This window comes from Hylobates moloch, unplaced genomic scaffold (genome assembly GCF_009828535.3).
Source record: "Hylobates moloch isolate HMO894 unplaced genomic scaffold, HMol_V3 SCAFFOLD_7, whole genome shotgun sequence".
In the NCBI taxonomy this organism is placed as follows: domain Eukaryota; kingdom Metazoa; phylum Chordata; class Mammalia; order Primates; family Hylobatidae; genus Hylobates; species Hylobates moloch.
The window spans coordinates 114,729,028-114,751,822 of NW_026652282.1; the positions used below are offsets into that span (position 1 = coordinate 114,729,028).

Genomic DNA, 22,795 nt, shown 5'->3' on the forward strand with positions numbered 1-22,795 from the left:
TTAAATGTTATAAAAATTGTAAATAAGAGAAAAGTAGAGAGAATAATGTAATGTGCAGTGTGCAGTTTCGTTGTTTATATTCAACCCTCTATCCATCTGGAATTATTTTGATGTGTGGGATGTGGGAGAGCTCTAGCTGTTTGTTTTGTTTGTTTTCAAAGATAGCTAACCAAATATTCCAGCAACTTTTATCGACTAATCCATCTTTTCTTTATCAATTTTGAATAGCTCCTTAATGATAATCTAAATACTTACATATACTTCAGTCAAAACAGGAATCTCAACAATAGACATCTATTTTTGCATTAGCATCACTTTTTAAATGCTGCTTTATAATAAGTTTTAATATATGTTAATACAAGTTCCTCTTTGTGATTTTTTTCTCTGTATTTTCTTTTTCATTAAAAAAATTTTTTTTTAGAGACAGCGTCTTACTATGGTTGCCCAGTCTGGTCTTCTGAGCTCAAACAATCCTCCCGCCTTGGCCTCCCAAAGGACTAGGATTACAGGTGTGAGCGGCCGTGCTCTGCCTCCCAGTATTTTCTTGACTATTCTTCCATGTTTATTCTTACATATGAACTTTAGAATTATGGTGGTTTGGAAACCATCCCTTTGAGATGTTGATTGGAATTGTATTAAATGTACCCATGTACTTGTAGGATCCCATTGAGATGTTGATTGGAATTATATTAAATGTGCCCAGGTATTTGTAGGAGAAATCTGTCTGTTGTCTTTCTCCCTCTGCCTCTGTCCTGATGCAAATCCTCATCTCCCATCTGTAAAACAGCTTCCTAACTGGCTTCCAGCACAGTGCTCTCCCAGCCAGACTCTACATTGTCATCAGAGAGATCTTATTAAAATGGTAAATTTGGAGTTCACTGCTTCAAACTGTTAAGTGACTACCCTTTCCATTTGGGACAAGGTTCTGTAATCTGGCCCTGGGCCACCTGTCCTCTCACACACACCAGACATTCTGAACTAAACGCTGTTCTTTGGAAGAGCTCCCATCTGATGTCTTCCTTCCCTTACATTTTGCAAAACGACTCTGCCTAAAAAACCCCTCGTTGGCCTTCTTTGCCTGCCTTAATGCCCCTCAGGAACTGCCCCCGACACTGCCTCTGGGAAGTACTTCCTGACCCAGCCGCGCTCCGTCCCTGGCCTGGGTTACTTGCCTTCCTCCAGGCCTCCAAACTTCTAGCAGGCATTGATCATATTGGTCCCTAATTTGTTTATTTTCTCAAACCTGGAGCAAGTCATTTCTTCCTGGGTCTCGGTTTCCTCACCTAATAAAGAATAAAGCTGGACTCTGATCTGTAAGTAGGGATTCTTTCAGCTACAATTTTATACCATAACTTCCCCCCCCCTTTTTGCTATATGTCCCTTGTTTCAAAACTAATATGACTGACAATTGCCAGAAAAGCAACTTCCAAGGTGATGTATGTTTAGGCTCATTCATACCTGTGCCACATTGACTCTTCTGTCTAGGGGAATGAATGCCCATACTGATGACTTTGGAAAGCCATGGGATATTGAACTACCGTCTGAACCAAAGATAGAAATTATACCCGGCAGTGCTTCTACTGAACTTACTGTAATTATTTAAAAATGAGTATATGCCGTATGTAGATATTACTAATTGTGCCCATGATCAATGACTTAAATTAACCCATTCCCAAGTATTCTAGACAAATGACTTCAATGCAAAACACTTGAAGAATTATTGGATAAGTCTGAGGTGAACAATGGCGGAGCTGGGTGAAGCCGATGAAGCGGAGTTGCAGCGCCTGGTGGCCGCCGAACAGCAGAAGGCGCAGTTTACTGCACAGGTGCATCACTTCATGGAGTTATGTTGGGATAAATGTGTGGAGAAGCCAGGGAATCGCCTAGACTCTCGCACTGAAAATTGTCTCTCCAGCTGTGTAGACCACTTCATTGACACCACTCTTGCCATCACCAGTCGGTTTGCCCAGATTGTACAGAAAGGAGGGCAGTAGGCCATCCCCCAGGAGAATGACAGAAGCAAAGGACTTATTATTAAGCAGACTTAAGGGCCAGTGGGGGAAGGCTGTCAACCCATTGTCAGATCAGCATCAGGCTATTATCAAGTCTGTTGGTGCTAAAAAGTACAAGATGAAATCTTCAAAAAAAAAGAATTATTGGATTAGTCTAACTTGAGCAAATATAGAATTTTTGAAGCTAGAAAGGGTCCTTGGATCATCAAAGTCGGCCCTAACTTTAGATGAGGGAATTGACTCTAGTGGGCAGAGTGGCCTATCCTAAGGAACACAGCCCCTCCACACATGCCTATTAAAAGTGGAAACTGCAGTAACTGTCTGCATACTAGCTACGTTAGGTAAAGCACCAGTGAACCACTAGGACAATAAACTTGTATTATTAAAGTGGAGGTTTGGTGGTGCTAAGGATTACAACAAATAAGCTTTAATCCCCTCTTTTACTGAGCTACTTTATTAAAGGGCAGGAGACCCTTTTCTTTGCTGCCACATCAAACTTAACTATGATTAGGCACCAACAACGTAGTCAGCATTAGACAGCACAGGAAATACCTGTAGTTATTTATGTTTGTATAATTGCCTCAAGCATTAGTCACTTTTAAAAAATTACACACACATACTTAATACTGGACGACAGAATTTACTACCCTAAGTCTCTTTTCATTAAGATTTCACTTCATCACTAACAATTAAAATCCATCCCCCCAGCCGCCACCACCAAAGAGAACTTACTTAACCCACATATCCTTGAGGTAGACCAATGTTATCACTGTATTTCCCCTAATGAGGAAACTGAAGCCTTAGGCAACTAGCTCAAGACTAAAATGCAATTCGGAGAGAGTTCCTCTTACTGATTAAAATGGACTGATGTTATGAGGAAAAATCAAAAGAGTTTCAAAATTAGAAAATTCCATGGCACCAGGAAGTAAGAATGACACATACTGATACCATCTTTTAGTTTGGCAGCACCTTTTTGATGAGAACTAAATGTTCATGTTGGCAGACAGTAAAACTACCACAAGCCTCGTTTCTTCATTTGCCAAATACATGATGTTAAAGATTAACATTAAAATATGAAACATAGAACTGGAAAGCAAGCCAGTCCCTGCTTCAAGTTCTTTTAATTTTATGAAGTTTAAAATAAACAACTTCCTTTGTTAACTAGAAGCTGAGGTCGTTAGCTGTTTTCGAGCAGTGGTTCTGCAAGTATGGTGTCTTGACCAGCAGCATCAGCTCCTAGGGAAAGGTTAGAAATGCAATTCTTTACCTGTAATCCCAGCACTTTGGGAGGCCAAGGTGGGTGGATCTCTTGAGGTCAGGAGTTCGAGACCAGCCTGACCAACATGGTGAAACCCCGTCTCTACTAAAAGTACAAAATTAGCCGAGCATGGTGGCGCACCCCTGTAATCCCAGCTACTCAGGAGGCTGAGGCAGGAGAATCACTTGAACCCGGGAGGTGGAGGTTGTGGTGAATGAGAGATTGGGCCATTGCACTCCAGCCTGGGCAACAAGAGCAAAACTCCGTCTCAAAAAGAAAAAAATAAAGAAATGCAATTCCTTAGGCCCCATCCAGACCTACTGAATGAATCTCTGGAGATGGGGTTGGCTGGCTATGTCTTAGTAAGTGCTAAAGTTTTAAGAACCACTAAAGGATCCAAATAACCTTTTTTAGGTGTTCAGTCTCAAACCACTAATTAGCTGGGCATGAGAAATTTCTGCTTTAGGTTAGTCACCCTACGGAGCCCCCTGAACCCTAAATATTAACAGTAGGCCCACATCCAGGTTTCCATCTGCTAGACTCCAAAGCAAGGCAGCAGCTATCCCTCTCAGTAGCCCTGCCACCAAATCCTCTTCTCCGAGAACCCCAAAACAGTTTGATTGACAAGTTCATTCTTCTCTCCTGTCAGACCTCAAAATGTGCCCAGTTCCTTAAAGGTATGTGTCTCATTGGTTTACAACTCTTCATTCCCTTCCTAAGAATGAGCACGTGTACTAAAACAAAATTAGTACATGTCATCCAAATATTGTCAGGGTAATAAAATTCCTAAAATTAGGCATCTTGGTGCTTTATGTAGATGCAAACTAGAAAAGCAGCTATGTCCAAGTTTTCCTTTAGGATCCTCCCAAGAGATATTTTACAAACTCCTCTAGCATTGCTAATTTTTTTTTTTTTAAAAAGAGTCATTTTTTCAGATCTATAAATTTCATTTATTTTGAGGTTCATTCACATTCAGTAACAATCTGATCATTCACCAAAGTTCCAAAACACATACTTTATAAATTAGCTATCATAGTTTTTAGAAATCCAAATATATTTCAAATTATGTTTTAATAGCAGCAACTAGAGAAAGGATTTTTTACCATCTATCTTACTGTAGCACTGATCAGGAATGTCGCCAACAAGGGTCCTGCGGTTTACAGATGGATACCGTGCAATTTTTCTCCTATGATACTAATCAAAATTGCATCGTGATCCACCCGACAACAGCAAAACAGATCATTTTACAATGACTAAATATCAGAACTTACAGCTTTTAAAAGTTAAAATAAGAAGACGATAAAAATCCTCCTTTCTTCCACAGGCCGGGACAAGTGCAATACTTTATATAGAACACAAGTAATGCAACAAATCCCCACCCAGGGATGAATGGGCATGAGTGCTGGAGATACGCATGAAGGTGTGTTCACACAGACGTAGGAAGCACACATTATCACAATCAGTTTTGCATGGATTTGCACAGCCACATATACATATATACGCTGAAATGCAAACCTGCAAAACTAATTGTAAGTAGCAATGTCTTTGAATATTCTCTCCATCAAAAAGAGATTTGTTATCCAAGAGTACTGGAAGTGCCCATACTACAGTAGAGTCATGCCAAAACTACCTGCACTATGAGCACTTTGGTACTACTAGGACCCAATCTTATCCTCTGTACACAACCGTACACTGCACAGTCCCACCATCTGTTCCCAACAAACAATAAAAAGGCAAAAAACAAACCATTGAAATGTGTCCTATTCAAATTACTACTCAAGACATACTTTTAAAATGCTGTATATTAGGCAGCCTGTGCCAGAAGGGGCATTTAGGGCAGTAGATTCTAAGCTGCTTCACTAACTGCACTAGATGCACCTTAACACAAGAGACACATTATAAGAAGCAGCTCAAAAGCATCAACTACTTAATTATGCACAAACTACAGTTCTCAGTAGCCATTGACTAAATCACCATGGTAATGTAAGAAGTGCTTGCATTGCAGTAGATCTCAAAAAGCTACCTGCACTGTAAGCACTTTTACATGGCCAAGGCCTATTCCTGTAGCAAAATTTTAAGTCTTCCAGGAGCTCTTCTTTTCCATTCTCACAGATCCATGGGGACTCACCTGGTTAAAACAACAAAACACACACACACATATTAGAAACTAAACAAGTAAACTACTAGTTAATATTCCTGAAACAGGCTTTCCTTTGGCTTAGAGTCTAAGCTAGGTTTTGTGGTTTCAACCAAATCCTGAGAAATATTAATAATCTCAATTATTTACACAGAATTGAACACGAATAACACTGGCAACTGCAAAAAGTCCAATTCTTATGTATAAGCGGATTTTGGACTCCCCCTCTCCATCTAAGAAAATTTGATATCTGCATCTCAGTAATTTGCAGGCCCATTCTATCCACCCTGATTTTATAAGAGGAGGACCTACAGAAAGGAGCATGTAAAACCCAGGATGAGTATTCGAGTCTTCAGATCATTCAGAGCTTTTGGGCTCCATACGGAAAGTGACTGTTAGATTAAATGAATATTCCCAGCCCCCACCCCATTAATAGAAAATGAGAGAAATTTTAGAGCTGGTTTAAGAAACACAGCCTTACAGTCTTCACATAATGCACAGATGGCTGAGAGATGTCACATTTTGATCTATTTCAAAGGGCTCTACTTCTGTTTAAACATTTATGGACCCATTTTCTCCATTAAACCGAAGTAGGCAGATTAGCTCTTCTTCCCTTCATGTCATTATCTTCCATAAGAAAACCTTCTCCCATTTCCAAGTGCTTATTTTACCTAAGAACATACAGCAAGGAAGTGAGCCTCTATGTGAAAAAGGCCCACAGGGTCCCCTATCTCTTCCATGATGGGGTAACTTTTGTTTAAAAGAAAAACAAAAACGTTTGGGACAGAATTTGTAATACGTTAAACGAGTGAGGGAATTTTAAATGTTGAACTTTCGTCACGATACTTATGCCACTAAATGAGTCTTTAAAAGTCTTTACAAACTAAACTGATTTATAAAACATACATCAATCTGGAATCAATTTTCTATTAGGGAAGAATGGATTTAGTATAGAAATGAGAAAAATAACATTTTTCCCCTTAAATTGGGTTTCTACACCTGTAAAGATTTCTTTTCCATTAAAAAAAAATACTCCAAACTTGACTCAAAATGCATAGTATTTGCCAACCCAACCTGGCCAAACTGAGCCCCACGGCCATCAGACAGGGCGCCCTTCTAGTTACTACCTTTTGCTAATTAGCGGTTCATCTGGCATCCCTCGCGCACGCTGGGCAGTCACTCTCCAAACCCCTTAAATTGCACATAATAATAATAATAAGGAAAAGAAAGAAAGAAATCCTTCCCTGTACGCCTTTGTGGCTCCCTTTTGCCTCTTCCCGCGTCTCTCACACCCTTACCTAATGCTCCCGTTGAAGTCCGCGAGCAGCCCGCGCGTCCAGGGTGTGCTCCAGCTGCTCACACCACGCGCTCCAGTCCTCGTGCAGCCTCAGCCGCCGCCGAAATTAAAGAGAAAGAAACAAAGCATCATGGGAAACGGAGTCCTCCATTCAAAGCACCAAAAACGCGCCAAGCCCACGCCTCCCTCCCCCTCCATTCCCGGGTTGGTGGGAGAGAAGCCAAGAGGGAGGGGAGTCCCTTTTTTCCCTCCACGTGCACCCCCTCATTTCACACCCTCACCACCAAAGGTTTCCAAGAACCTAAAGGTCAACGGTGGAGAAGAAAACGGGAGTCGTTTCCCGCGCGCTGCCCGCCACCCCTCAACCGCACCCTGGTACTTTGCTTTTCTCAAGTCCCGCCCGCTCCGTCTCCTCCCACCCAACCAGTCAACTCTACCGGATCACAGCTGCCCCAACGAAGGGCTCCCTTGTTGCCCAGCCACCCGCTCGGGCAACCGCGCGCGGGACCCGGCTCCGGCCCGCCCCTCGCAGGTGGAGAGCGCGGCGATCCCGCACGGGCCGCCCTTCTCCGGGTGTCCCTTCCACACGTACACCCCGTGTCCCAGCGCGCAGCTCGAGCGCTCCGGGGCCGGGTGCGAGCGCAGTCGCCCGCGGAGCCAGAGGGGGAAGAGAAGTGAGAAAAAGCGTCCACTAAATGGATCAGGGCCGCGAGCGCACATCTCACCCCAAGGCGCCCCTGTCCAGAGCGACGCGGGGCCACAAGCCTCCCTGCCACCACTTGAGGAGCGCTCCGTCCCCTTGGCCCTCTGTCTGTAGCTATATCCCTGGGAAAAGCCCGCCCCTCTGCCTTTAATAGCCCAGGGAAAAAAGCCCGCCCCCGCCCACCCGGCCTGCACAGGAATTAGGAAACGGAACCCCCACCCCGCCAAAGCGAAAACCCCACCGAGCCCCAGTTACCCACGGGCGGAGCGCAGTCGGTATTTTCCCTTCTCTCTTCCCCTCAAGCTGGAGTCCTTAATTAAAGGCGCGCCTGGGACAGCGGCCCAGGCAGAGGCGGTGGCCGGAGCCGGTGCGGATGCCACCGGCATCCGGGCCAGGATGGCGCACTCACTACCACCTTGTCCCATCTCGCTCCCGCGGCGCTCGCCTGAGTCCCCCACCGGAGACAGACGACGAGGCCCACGGAGCCGTGGGACAGGGGTGTCCCCAACCCGGCGCGCGCATGCGCGCCACCTCGCCGCTAGATTGAAAGTGTTCCTAAGGCCCGAGGAGGGAAGAAATACAAACACGAGTTACTCTATGCACATGTGAAAGTTTTAACCCCTAGCACCTTGTGCTACTGTTGGGAGGCTTTCGCCCTTGCCAGGCGCCCTCCTCACCCACTAAATCAGGGTTTCTTGGCAGGTATCAACGGTAGCAGCCACCAAATACACGCGCAAATGTGCGGGAGATACGGTGCAATTATCTTGCTTTCTCCTCTCATTCCACCGCTAATGAGAACCAATTGAGGGCGGGCCGCTTCAAGGCCAAAGCCCGACAGCACTCTGTAGAATAAAATGATGTCTTAGTTTAAGACGCACAATCAAAATGGAATTAAGCATACCAGACTTTGAACACCGGGCAAAATGAGAGACAACCGGGCTATATACCTTCTCCGCGTCCCTGGCGGACACAGGCGCAAGATGGGATTTGGGGAGCGTGCGGGGCGGGGGGCGGTGGGCGGGGGTGTGCAGGGGACGAGGTTACAAATCAGAGACCAGTGAGCACGCTGGGTCGGAGGAGGAAAGCCCTGGAAGGCAAGCGGGGGTAAGGAAGGAGGGAAGGGGTGCAAAATGAAGCCAGACCCCTCCTTTCCACCATTGTTACCAGGGTGATTGTGGCAGCCCAAAGCCCAGAAGAGGACAAGGGCGCCATGTGATTCTCAACCTGGTGCACTGGTGCACAGTAGTAGCTCAGGCAAACATTACAAAAGACTGGCCTCTCCCGCCCCTGGCCCGCGAAAGAGTCCAACCTGAACTGCCAGTGCCCCTCAGGAATCAGCGGTGGATGCAACGAAAACCACAATCATTTCTCCAACGCGAGTCACTCGCACAGGTGGGCTTCCTTCCCTTTTTCATGCAACAGACCTTGCAGCCTACCCTGGCACGTCTGCGTGATACTTTCTGGAAACTACGCAGCCCGAAGTTTACTACCCAACCAGATCCCTCCTGTGAGATTGCACCGACTGCAATGCAACTTTCGACCTTTAATGGTAACGACTAGCAGTGGAAAGAAGAGGAGGGGGAGGGAAGAGAACTTAGACCCGACTTTAAGAAGCATTGTATTAAAGCAAGATAAGAACAGTACCTTTGAGCTGGAGCAAAACCTGGAGTAAAAAAAAGGGTTTTTGCGAAAGTGGCGCGAAGATAATATCATGTGATCTGACCCCAGGGCGTCTCCTTCCCCTTTTGCCAAACTCCCCTCCCCTCGAAAAAAGGGGGGTTGGGGGAGCTACATCCGCTCCTCACCAACTATTAGCATAATTAATTGTGTCCTACAGCTGCAGCCAGAGCTCCCGGGTCAATGAGTAAATATATCTTCATCCTCTTCAACATCAGAACAAAAAAACCCATTACCCTGATTTTGGAAAATGTTCCCAAATAAATCTCATTATCTTCAAAAGTCTTTATTTGGCATTCGGAGTCTATGTGTCTTGGTTGGAGAGACAGAAGAAGGTTGGAAAAGATGAAATCATCCTATTAAAGGGAACAAGTAGAAGTAACTCCCCAAGAATGACATATTTAAGTAAAGGTTTTCAAATGGAAATACCGTGTTGAGGGACTTCACTAGCTTAAAATTTTCCAAAAGTTTTAGCAGTTCATTAAACAAGACATCCTCCCAGTCTTCCTATTCGCCACCCCCCATCTCCCACCCCTCCTCCCAGTCCTCCTCCTTCCCTTTAAAGCTAGAACAATACCCGGAATAAGGTATTTTGAGATTGCTTTACCAGGATATTTTCTTGTTCTTATTTTTTTTTAAGGATTTGCAACATATAGAATGTCTGGATCAAGTTCCCAACTGGCAAAAATAATTTATTCCATCTCAGTACCTGTCTAGCACAAGGTAAAACTAACTAAGTACAAGATATAGATTATGAGAAACTAGGACATTTTGATACACCAAATGATTTATTTTTGTCTTTTTCTTTTGGAAAAAAAATTTAACCATCGGCCAAAATACCTAGAGAATCAAAAAAATCTAAAGAACAAAGCATTTCACACACACCCCCCCCCAAAAAGTCAGAATAACTAACAGCTCAAAGAAAAGCACGTGATCCCTTCATGCTTTAAAACTTGTGGTCATGCTGAGGCTAAAAGCAAAGAGCTTGTGACCCCGCAACCCCATCCCCTCCCCCAGACCACAGCCCGGGGCTTAAGGCTCCAGGCTCCCACCGGGCTCCTGCTGGCTCCCAGTATTGTGAGACAAACAATACTAAGGCATTCTGCAAAATAAAGGAGCCACAACTCCTATCCCCCAGTCACATCATTTATGACCAAACAGACTGGCCAGTGTGCGTATATACACATGTATGTATATATGATATAGAATACATGCCTACACGAAAGCCCAGATGTTCTGTCAGAATGTGTAAGAAAGGTATGGAAACTGGCCAAAGGGAGGGAGAACTTGTTATCTTTCATGAGCCTAAGGATTCTCATCACAACTTTAAATTCTTGACACTATTTTGAGTTTATGATGGATTCAAAGAAAAACAGATGAATGCCCAGCAAAATATTCCCCGCAAAATAGACCCACTTTGAGCTTTCCTCTGCCTTGAAAAGGGGTGAAGGGATTCTTCTGTATTGACCTCTAGATTTAATTATGCCATATAAAGCAGCAATCTCAAGTAGTTTGGATTTGAACACCTTTAAAAATAAAATTGACATTTTACCCAGTTGAGAAATCATGTTACTTGATTTAGAAATAATATTAAGTGGCTGTGTTAAACCTAATGATTGGTATCTTAGAACAAAAAGGTCCCCATGGAAACCAGAAAGTAATTTAAGAGTATTATGTTCCTCACACAACTAGAATAGAGCTTTTGTTCTATGTGTATTTACTACTCTACATTTTTGAACTACACTTGCAGTTAAGGTCTGTTACACTCTAGTTTTGCCCAGGATGAGAAGTTTAGTGTCCCACTGAAATATGTGTTTTGCTACATTTGTGTGGTTCTGTGTTCATGTGCTCATGTGCATGCCCATGAGGCCTAAAACAAAGCCAGCAGATCAGAACACTCACTAAACAGAATGGGGGTGGAGGATCCCAAACAAAGTATTTCAAATGCTATTTTGCTATTTAATCCTAGAGCAGGAACTGTGATTTCATTAGAAGTCTATCAAAACTGGTCTTTACTAACTTTATTTTTTAAACGAAGTATTCCTTTATTTGCAAACATTTCACAGTTTTTAGATGAATCAATCTTCTTTTGAATGCCAATCATATTAACACAAATCAGCCTGAAAGAATGAAATTTGAATTTTTTGGACCAGGCCTTTATTTGTTTATGAAAATTTGTGTCAGCAGAACAAAGAGAAAAATTAGAGTCAGTAATGAATTTCTGAATCTTATTTCTTTTCAATAGCATATGGCAACATAAATCATGTAAATAAAATAAATACATCTTCAACTAAATAGCGTCCATGTGAATTAAATATCAATTTCAAAAGATTTGCCACTTGATAAGAAGCAGAAAATTTCACTAATTGAACATGCACAGTTAATATAACTTGTTTTTAAAAATGTAGAAAGTAAAAATATACTTATCCAATCTCAAAGGATTTTATGAAGACCAAATGGCACCAGAAGGTGGATCAACTTTTCTGATATACAAATACGTTTAAAATACACATTTTACTAAATTTTACTTGTAAGTAAACCTTACTTTTACAAGCTAGTCTTTGCTAACTTTGATTTTTTAGAATAAGTGTCTATTTACAAACATTTCTTATCTCTAGTAATGATTTAATCTTATTTTAAATCAAAAGAGTAATTAAATTACAATACAATTAAATTACATCTCGCATAATTCAGTTGAAATATATTGGTACTAGAACTTACAACATGGAGCTAATTTTGCTATTATGTGATGCCTTAAAATTACCTTGTTGTCCTTGCTTCTCTCAGTAGTATGTTAAAACACAATTTCCTCTCACTAACAGCCGTATTTTTTACATGTCAAATATTTTACATCAAAATACGTGTGCAAATATTGAAAAGATATAAGAATAACCTGCTTGCCATCAGTAGAAAAATTATTTCTCAAATTAATTCTCCCACCTTGAGAATAGACTCAGTAGACATTAAAGTGATGCGCTATTAAGATTAAATAGTGTTAAAGGTATTTTTACACTCTGTTTGAAACACTTTGATTTTCCTGTTTATGTGACCTTAGAAGTGGAACTTCTGGTATTACAAACCATAAAATTGCTAACAGACTGTAATACTATAATCAGAGAAAAAGCTATAAACCAGAAATATTTTACACACATCACTTTTTTCAATCACTTTTCTGATTGTTTGTCCATCTTTGCACCATTATAAATTTTCTAAGTGGAAAATATGTCATGGTATGGAACACAATAAAAAATAAAGTTTTACATTCAAAACAGTCTCTAAAACCTCATCACCATAACAACATTGTCTTCCAAAGCAAGTAAATCATGGTATTAAAAATTATCTCATTATTTAATAATCTTACACCAATAAGTCTGTTATTGAAAATGTCATGATTGAGAAGTAAAAACTCCAGATGACAAATACGCTTTTAAGTTAGGAAGCTTTAAGTTATTTAATATTTTCTCTGCTATAACTAAAATAAAGCATGATAATCTTCTACTACCTATGTGCAAAGAGGGCAAAATGGTATTTTTTGGAGCTTCTCTGTTTTTTTCTCCTCGAAGATAACATTTATCCTCAGTTTGGTAGTACTCTGCTAAGCTTAGAGATTCTCTTTAACTGTCTCCTGACTTGTGATTGCTGAAGGAAGTAGAACTATTGTCTGGCCTTTTTTATGCTGAGGAGGAAGGCGCAGTGAAATGTGTTGAATTATCCAGATGCCTGAAAGGACTGCAATGAAAGCTTGCAACAACCTAAATAACAGGGCTAACACTCACTGTAAAAGGGAATCTTTCAACAGATACAGCCTACAGAGGACATCTACTTTTAAAACGAAAGGGGAGATTTTATTTTCTCAAAACAAATGTAATCTAGCTTACGTTTGAAATTTTTGAAAGGATGTCTAAGTCAACAGGAAGACTACTGATTTAAAAATCAAAGATGGAAAGATGCAGTTTTATTATTTAAAATCATATAATTTATGACCCTACTTGGAGCTCTGCGCATATTTTTATTCTTTCAGAAAAGAGTGAGCTGTCCATCTCGTCCCTCACTTTTTTAAACCCTAATGAATTTTACTACTTGAAACTTTACTCCCTAAATTTAAAAAATGATTAACATCCCTAAGACGAACGGATCCTTTATAGCTTTTAGTGATCCCATTTCTATAGCTGCTACTTATTAAACCATCTTTAATAATTAAAATGGTTTATGTGCTAGTAGATAAAAACAAGAAGAAAATGTGCACGTTATGATCAAGTATGGATTGCATATTTGTGAAAATGTTTAGATATCAAATTGATAAACTTGCTTAACTAAACATTATTCTAGGATCTGTTTTAAGTTTTCAAGAACTTAAGGTTAAAGAAGCAAACATGATATGTTGGTATGTATTACAAAAAGATACTGTATTATAGCAGGTTAAACTTTTATGTTTTTTATAATTAATTAACTAGATCAAAGTTCAGTGTTTCCTTGGAGGATATCAAGGCTAATAAACAAAGCCATTTTAAATATAGAGTCTGCTTGTTGATTTTGGAGAAACAGCAAGACAAATAATTCTAGTGAATATCTGGGGTTAAATTATATTTTTAGAATGTAATACTTGACTAATCTGTAAATCCTTTCATAGTTATTTCATTTGCAGTTTTGCTTTAAAGACCATTTAAACAAAAGCATGGAAACCACTAGATCTTGATGAACAGTGATATGTAACTTCTTTAGAGTAAGATACACACCTTGCAATTACTAATAGCCTTCACACCCAATCATACTACTTTGGGCTTTCTTCAATTTGATCTGAAATAAAATGTGTTTTCTTCCTTTGTGTGTTTTAATCAAGTTTTTTCTGCAGTGCTTTCATGTTTTTTCCAGTTGTCAAAAATATAATCTTGCTTCTGACATATTATTTATCAGTGTTATCTGAATATTATATCTTTTATTACTTACTAGATATCCTGAACCCAAGTCATTTTTTAAAACTAAATGTGTCTGAAGATAATCAACAAACTAGAAATTGAATAGACCCCATCAGTTTGGTTAATCACCTAACAAAAGCAAGAACCAATTTTTCTTTGCTGTGTTAGTTGGAGTCCTTGTTGACCCACTCAACTAATTACCCCTCTTCCGTAAGTTTCAAAAGGATTTTCTTTAAATAGTAGTTTATAACATCTTTAAAATCTGCTGGGTGGGGAGAGTCCTACATTTAGTCAATTTTTACTTTTGTGTCAGAAATTTAAATATAAAAGTTGAGAGGATTCATTTTATATTTTGGTTCATAAACAAAGTGTCCTTTTTTATCCTTGTTTTGGTGTATAGTCCCTTGGTTTTCTGCAATTTCAATTATTTCATTTACAATTCAAACCCACCATTCTTAAACTAATCTCTACACTTGATTAATCCCTGCATGCGCACTGCATGTTTTTTAAACTCCAGTAACAGTGTTACCAAGTTTACATAAAAGTCTTGATGATATTTAAGACCTAAAGCTCTTAGCAAATTAATTCTAAAATTAATGTTGCTGGCTTTTAACACTACCACATTTGCAGCTACATATCTAGCCTTAGACAGATAAGCACGACTTGCAAAAAGAATCCCAAATTCCAACTTGTCTTTCATTTTGCCTGACTCCTGGTCAAGTGCTTAGGTTCTTTCAATGCTAAGTTTGTGGCAAAAATACTATACATAACAGCATCAAACATGGAAATGACTTAGCGAGAATCTTTTTTTTTTTTTTTTTTTTTGAGACGGAATCTCGCTCTGTCGCCCAGGCTGGAGTGCAGTGGCGCAATCTCGGCTCACTGCAAGCTCCGCCTCCCGGGTTCACGCCATTCTCTTGCCTCAGCCTCTCCGAGTAGCTGGGACTACAGGCGCCCGCCACCACGCCAGGCTAATTTTTTTGTATTTTTAGTAGAGACGGGGTTTCACCGTGGTCTCGATCTTCTGACCTCGTGATCCACCCGCCTCAGCCTCCCAAAGTGCTGGGATTACAAGCGTGAGCCACCGCGCCCGGCCGCAGAGAATCTTTTAAAGGATGGTTTGAACCAATATGTTAGGTTTGGCAAGGTTCTCACTGGGCATCTAACCTAATCGCTTCATTTTACAGATGAGGAAACTGAAGCCCCAAAAATGGCCTGACTAAAATGCCTCCACTCATTGTCACAGAGCCAGGATAAAGAAAGACACTATTATGGTCAATTTTAAAAGAAATTTTAAGTAGTCTTTGACTTATTTTCAAGCTTGATTTTCCTGTAGGACCGTTATGAAAATTAAATGAGATCGTGTGTGAAATCTACAAATCACACAATGATCACAATGCTTGGCACTTCAGAATGCTCAATAAATGTTCTTTTCCTGCTTTTCTCTTTCCTGCTGATGCCATATGCATATTTCTTAGACTTCTTGCCAAGATCCTGACTTCTCGCTGCCAAAGTTTGGGGCACCAGCAGTGCAAGCAAGGCACAGAGAGAGGGTTTCAGGAGAAAATTTAACAATCTAGTCATTCTCACTATTTAACTACAATCTGATTGTACCAGCTGAAAAGACACATAACGACCATCTTCCCCCTCAAGTGTTCTGAGAAACCTAGCTGTCATACAGGGAAATCTTGCTTGATTTCTCACCCCCTCACATCCCCAGTCCAGATTGGAATCCCAGATCACAGTACCAAATAATGAACATTTGATCATCAAAATGTAACTTTATGTTCACGTTCATAACCTGCAAGTCGACAATTTCCTCACATGTCAATTGTTTCTTAGATTTTTCTTCAACTATAAGAAGGAGCAACACACCTTACTCCCGATGCCTTTGTATGTACTAATTTAACATTAAAAGAGCTGTTAATATTGTATAAACTGTTATACCGTCTGTGTTATAATTCTGCTTCATCAGGTTTTATGGAATGCCCACCCCCCATTTCCTTCATTCCACCAGGCGTGTCATCAAAGGAGAATAAATTAAGTATTGTGCCAGAAAATGTGGTCTACTTTCTAAAAGGCATCTATCTCTAGCTTTCAGAAATGCCTTTCGGAATGAGCAATGTGAAAACAGTGTCCCCATTGTTGTTTAGGAATGTCATGAATTGGATCCCCACCCCAGCCTTTTATAGGGAAAAAGAATAAAAATCGTTCATCTGAGTTTACAATTATCATATTTGATAGCATATGCTAACATGCTAATGAGGTGAGGTATTATCATATCTTTGTTGAGGTCATTATGAATAATCGAGCTTTGTCCATCCACCCAACCAGATTGTAAATTCTGTGATGGTGGAGAGAACCTCAACTTTGTAGTTTTATGAGACCCCTTTCAGAGTGTGTTGACACATCCATTGTTGGCCTAGTGACTAGGTTGAATATTTGCATTGAGGGATATCAGAAATGCCAGCTCCTTTCCACTTTGTAAATTCTTTTTCAACCCTGAGTGTTTACTACCGCCCAGGAACCATATGTAAAGTACCAGATAACATTAGCAATTCTTTAACTCTCTCTAAAAATATGTAACTGAGAGATCAAGCAATGTTCCCCTAGTAAATAAAGATAACTCCGGGGAGTTTCTTTGTAAAGACCTAGACAGCTCATACAGAAGTTCCTTTTGGTGACTTGGAGTAGAAAGGGGTAGGGGAAGATTAAGGGAAGCCAGTTCAATGTGTTAGTTAGAGAGAGGTTTTTGCATCTCAACGAGGGGGAGGGGTTGAGAATCTAAGAAGACCGAGGCTGGGAATTTGGGCCTTTCCCTTCCCACTGACTGTTCTAACCTCCCTCTCCCAGAACTATGCGATAGTGTCGAAAGGGACCTGGAGTGAGAAGCTGGAGATCTCAGCTTGAGTCTGTGCTGTGTCACTAACTAGCTGAATGACATTTAAGCAAATCACTTACTAGATTACCTCTGAGGTCTCTTCCCACTCCATAAATCTTTGCTTTTTATCTCAGTACCCCTCCTCTTTGCTCCTCTTTCACCCAACCCCACCCCCGTGCTTCTCAGGTCTTCCTTTTAACTGGCAATAATGGTAGTAATGAGTTAGTTACCTCTGGAGAGAGAACTGAGATGGTGTGCAGATAATTAATGGAGACTAGACTGTAGCTCTTTATCTGTATCATGAACTTTTTCCTTTATTTTCCTGCGTTTTCTTTATTAAGTTATAAATTTTCACAAATTTAAGGTGCTTATTTAAGTATTCAATAATCTGCCAAAAAAGTGTCTCTTTTGTGGGTGTACATGTTAACACAAAACATTTGGTCACAGAGAGTGCAGTCAATCAGGAATAAATGTGAAATTATTCCACATAGACCTACTATATAGAAAAATGAGCCATAAAAGTGCCATGAGAGTCTGCAGCTCCAGTTGCATTTTACTTCATCTTCTATGCTATCAGTAAGGGTTTGGGTTTGCCTTCATGTGAGTGAACAGAAGGATTCTGGGAACCTCTTTGACGATGGTTGTGTGCAAAGTAGATTAGTAATTTACCTCATGACATGGACATGTGACAGAGATTTGGGCAAATCAATGGTCTTTAGTTCTCTCTCCTCTCATTCTTTAAGGGCCACTTCAAGTCCTACCTCCCATGGGAAGCCTTCCTTAGGTCCAGCACATGGTGATTTCTGCCTTCCCTGAACTACCATAGCACTTGAGTTCCATGCTGCTTCAATTGCATATTTAGGTATTTAGAAAGAGAATAATAAACTGTGGCCTCTGTTTCAGTGCTTGGCCGGTATTACTATTATTATTACATGAGATCTTGCTCTGTCACCCAGGCTGGAGTGCAGTGGCACAATCATAGCACAATGTAACCTCGAACTCCCAGACTCCAGCAATCTTCCCATCTCAGCCTCCCAAGTAGCTAGGACTACAGGCACACACCACAATGCCCAGCTAATTTTTTAAATTTTTGGTAGAGACGGGGTCTTGCTATGTTGCCCAGGCTGGTCTCAAACTCCTAACCTCAAGCAATCCTCCTGTCTTGGCCTCCCAAACTGCTGGGATTACAGGTGTTATTGACAGTTTCCAAAGCACATCAGCATGCACATTATTTTGCTTGACATTCACCTGAAATCTGTGAGGTAGATGGTTGAGGTTGTCCCTTTTTTACACTGGCAGAAAATTAGGCCTACAGAGGTTGAGTGAACAACTCAGATCTCCACCTACCTTGTTCAATCTGTCACTTCTCAGCAATCCCGAACACCACAATTCAATATAAACCCTGCCCCTTCAATTATGTCACATTCAAGAAGCCTGCTCCTCACTTCCACTGGGCCTCTAAAAATGAGTTTAGCTGCTATCTCTACTCCATCTGTTCCTTAAACAGGGCCCTACTAGTACCTGAAATCCTAAATCTTTAAAGATTTCATCATTTTATCATTCATAAGCAGAATAACCTGGGTAGTTTTTTTTTTTTAACCTAAACTCAGAAGAGATTTAACAATCCAAACCCACCTCATCCTGCAAAACGCTCCAGGCAAAAATGGGATTAATAATCTGTACATTGATTGAGTGTTTACTATGTGCCAGGCACTGTTATAAATTCTCTCTCTCTCTCTCTCTATATATATATATATGTATATATATGTATATATATGTGTATATATAGGTATATATATACATATATATGAGATATATATACATATATATGAGATGTCTAATATATCTCACAGGATATATGAGAGATATATGAGATATATCTCACATGATGATCCTACTAAATAGGTAATTATTAATCTTACCCTTCTGTTCTAGATGGTGAACAGAGGCTGTGAAAGGTTAGGTCATTTGAATGATATTGCATGGCAGGCACATGATGGAGCCTGTGCTTGAAGCCAGGTCAGCCTGTCACTCAGCACTGTTTCAGAAATCTTTATTCTCACCACAAAGGAGAACAGTAAAGCCATGGTGGAAGCTTTACTGTTGGATTAGTAAGTCAGAGTATAGCCCAGTGCTGGTGTCAGTAATTGAATGTGACTTCCCTCAGAGCTTCCGAGGGAAGCTTATGACACAGACATGTGACAGAGAGGGAGGGAAATGGAACTTTCTGGGACAGAGTCACGTGGGTCATGTGGTGGTTTCACCTCCAGTAAGAGACTACTGGAGAAAGACTTTAAGCACAGGAACAGTTGGCTCTTTTTTTTTTGGACGGAGTTTCACTCTTGTTGCTCAGGCTGGAGTGCAATGGCTCGATCTCGGCTCACTGCAACCTCCATCTCACGGATTCAAGTGATTCTCCTGCCTCAGCCTCTCATGTAGCTGGGACTACAGGCACCTGACACCATGCCTGGCTAATTTTTGTATTTTTAGTAGAGACAGGGTTTCACCATGTTGGCCAGGCTGGTCTCAAACTCCTGACCTCAGGTGATCTGCCAGCCTCAGCTTCCCAAAGTGCTGGGATTACAGGCATGAGCCACCATGCCCGGCCCCAGTTGATTCCTTTAACACTTCAGAATTATACTGTCCAATGGAAAGATAGTAACACATAGTACATGCAATTTTACATTTTCTTTTTTTTTTTTTTTTTTTTGAGACGGAGTCTCGCTCTGTTGCCCAGGCTGGAGTGCAGTGGCGCAATCTCGGCTCACTGCAAGCTCCGCCTCCCAGGTTCACACCATTCTCCTGCCTCAGCCTCTCAGAGTAGCTGGGACTACAGGCGCCCACCACCACGCCTGGCTAATTTTTTTTTGTATTTTTAGTAGAGACGGGGTTTCACTGTGGTCTCGATCTTCTGACCTCGTGATCTGCCCGTCTCGGCCTCCCGAAGTGCTGGGATTACAAGCGTGAGCCACCGCGCCTGGCCAATTTTACATTTTCTTGTAACCACTTTAAAAAAGTGAAAAGAAACAGGTGAAACTAATTTCAATAAAGCATGTTATTTAACCCAATATATCAAAAATATATTCATTTGAACATATAATCAGTACTAAAAACTATTAATCAGAAATTTTACCTTTTTGATACTAAGTCTTTGAAATCCGATGTGTATTTTATACTTGCAGTACTTTTCATTTCAGACTAAGCACATTTTAACTGCTCAATACTGTATGTGGCTAGTGGCGACCATATTGAACAACACAGGATTTTTGCTATCTTCTGGCACCAACCACTTCCATTAATAGTACCTCCCTCTTATTAATCGTCCACACTGTGGCTATTAGCTGTTAATATTGCTTTGCCAGTGTTTCCAGATCATCGAGCCATCCCTATTAGTAAGGGGTTCACTCCATATTCATCTCATGATATCAGCTAACATTGAACGTGTTTGTGCCAAGCATTCTTCTGAGTGTTTTCGCTTTATATAAAGTCATAAAATCCTCACAACAGCCCTAAAAGCTAAGCTTTTTACCATTTCCTCATTTTACAATTGAGGAAACTAAAGTTATTTAACTGACCAAAGCCACACAAGGATCAAGTGGAGGAGCCATGATTCCAACCTCTGTAGCTTAATCACCCTTACATCCCACCCCAACCCCCTGCCGTGCTCTAGAACCAAGGCTGCAGAGAATTGGCCAGGTAGCATTTCACTTGAGTCAGTGAATAGATACAGCTTGAACTCAGCTCTTCTTAGGCCCTCCAAATCTGTGAGAAATTTGGCCACCACTGCTTTCCTTTTCTGTGGTTGGTTGCCCATAGCAACTAGTACATAGCACATATATAGGGTTTGTGTATATCTGTGTGGGTTTGTGCCTACACAAACACACACACACACACACACACACACACACACACACACACACACACAAAAGATCAAACTACTACAGAAAGTCTTCATAAAAACCATAGAATTGTAGAGCCGGAAGGGCTCTTAAAGACCATCTCATCAAAACAGTGCAGCGCAGCACATTCAAGAGATTCGCCCAAGGTTACACAACTGAACTAGAACCCAGATAATCCTAAATTAAGTAATTTAGTATCTACTAAATACTTTTTTTTTTTTGAGATGGAGTTTCACTCTGTCATCGCCCAGGCTGGAGTGCAGTGGCGTGATCTTGGCTCACTGCTACCTCCACCTCCCTGGTTCAAGCGATTCTCCCGCCTCAGCCTCCTGAGTAGCTGGGATTACAGGTGCACGCCACCACACCCAGCTAATACTAAATAATTCTTATGCCTAGGCCTTCCTAGTTGAAATGTGGGAGATGGAACAATGTAGCTTCTGTTCTCACTAAGATATACTTTATCAAATGTTTCTCTTCCTTACCAGAATACCACCTTTAGGGTGTCAGCATTTGCAAAAACTGTTTATGTTTTTTAGAAATTTAAAACTGGAGAACTCAGAGTTAAAGTGAATTCCTCCTGCCTTACCTGGTTCATGCCTATGGTTAAGCATTTACATTGTTTCTCAAATGCTTCAAAAGGCCAAGGACATACTAAGTTATTTGAGGGTTAAGATACTATCATACAATTGAACTGTCCTGCTGCCCTAATTCTGAGCCCTTATGTGTGAGTAACAAAATTGAAATTGTATAATTATCAGTATGAAGAGGTTGGGCTTAGCTTAGCCCTTTCATTTAATAGATTTAGCTTTCTGAATGATATTAAAACGCCCTACTGGAAAAAGTATTGTTATCAGCTTGACCTTTAGGATTAGTGCTGGTCACCATTTCAGCCAAAAGGACAGCAGTAACATCTCACAGAGATTCTTTCTTTCAGCAGCAAACTAGCCATCACTTTCCTCGGATCCTTCTATTTCAAAGTGAAGAGCTTGACTACAGTTGAAATGTTGAAATGTTTCCCACTTAAGCACAAAACACACTTGATTTCTTGAAAAAAAAAAAAAAAACACGGCTTTTATATATTATGTTTCAAAGTGGAGATGGCTGTGAAACTTGAGCCCTGACATACAACCTCAACCTGACTTTCTAAAAGTGCCCAGAAAACTGGTCTTCTAATAAGCATGACGAGAGTCTGCTTTTTAATGATTTTTTTGCTAGCCTATATAATTTATTCTAAATCATTAAAAAATCAAAATAGTTTACATTAAATAAATCCCCAACTATGAAAGAAGATGGTCTCACAGATTGTTGGATAAAGGACTGAAAGGCAGCAGAGCTAGTCCCAGAGCAGAAAAGTGAGCCAGTAGTGACAGCTTAATTCTCAGGAGCCGTTAACAGAACTTTCAGAAGAAAGATTATGTATTCTTGAATTATTTATAAAAGTCATGAGAAAAACACTTTAGGGACCATGGGGGATCAGTTTTGTTCTTTCTTTTCACATTTGCTGAGCCTAAGTCAGTGAATAAAATGCTAAGTAAAAAAAACAAATGAATTAACATTTAGATGGTTGAGCAAGACTCTTGTTTTTTGTTTATTGCTCTTTGAATTTTTTTTTAGTAGCCCATTGTAAAACCCCTGAGGCACACCTTCAGAATATACGAATGTCAGTAATAACTAATACAACCCGCTATGGAAAATACTCTGTTTGCAAAACCACAGGTTAGTTCCTGGAAGTCAGCGCGGTCAGAGAAAGGATGTGGTATAGCAGAAAGTTTAAATAGCTCCTGCAACAAAGGGAAGAGAGATCTGTTGACTTCTGCCTCCTAGAGGGTTGAAATTGGAAAGAACAATACTTGAATAGTTCGTTCAGAAAGCATTGAAGATGAAAAATTCATCACATTTTGAAAAGCTTCACTAATCACTTTTGGGAAATCAGGTGAGAAAGGAACTAATATATTAGGATAATGATAAGATGAAAATAAGTGTTAACTTCAGATTCAGCAAATCAGCCTGGTTTG

The 22,795-nt window shown here is 40.6% G+C and overlaps 2 protein-coding genes across 4 annotated transcripts in view; both read left to right on the plus strand.

Moving 5' to 3' along the window:
• The window catches only part of PHF6 (PHD finger protein 6), a 321,601-nt gene that overhangs the window by 48,757 nt on the left and 250,049 nt on the right, over positions 1 to 22,795 (plus strand). The gene's annotated exons all lie outside the window — the stretch shown is intronic.
• LOC116812054 (mitochondrial import inner membrane translocase subunit Tim8 B) lies at positions 1,743 to 2,028 on the plus strand. Its single transcript, XM_032757642.2, has one exon. It carries the CDS (start codon positions 1,743 to 1,745, stop codon positions 1,992 to 1,994), a length of 252 nt encoding a protein of 83 aa, XP_032613533.1. The 3' UTR covers positions 1,995 to 2,028.

Bases quoted from the DNA above. Each gene is read 5' to 3' on its own strand.
- LOC116812054 (XM_032757642.2), top strand. From the start codon at position 1,743: ATGGCGGAGCTGGGTGAAGCCGATGAAGCGGAGTTGCAGCGCCTGGTG.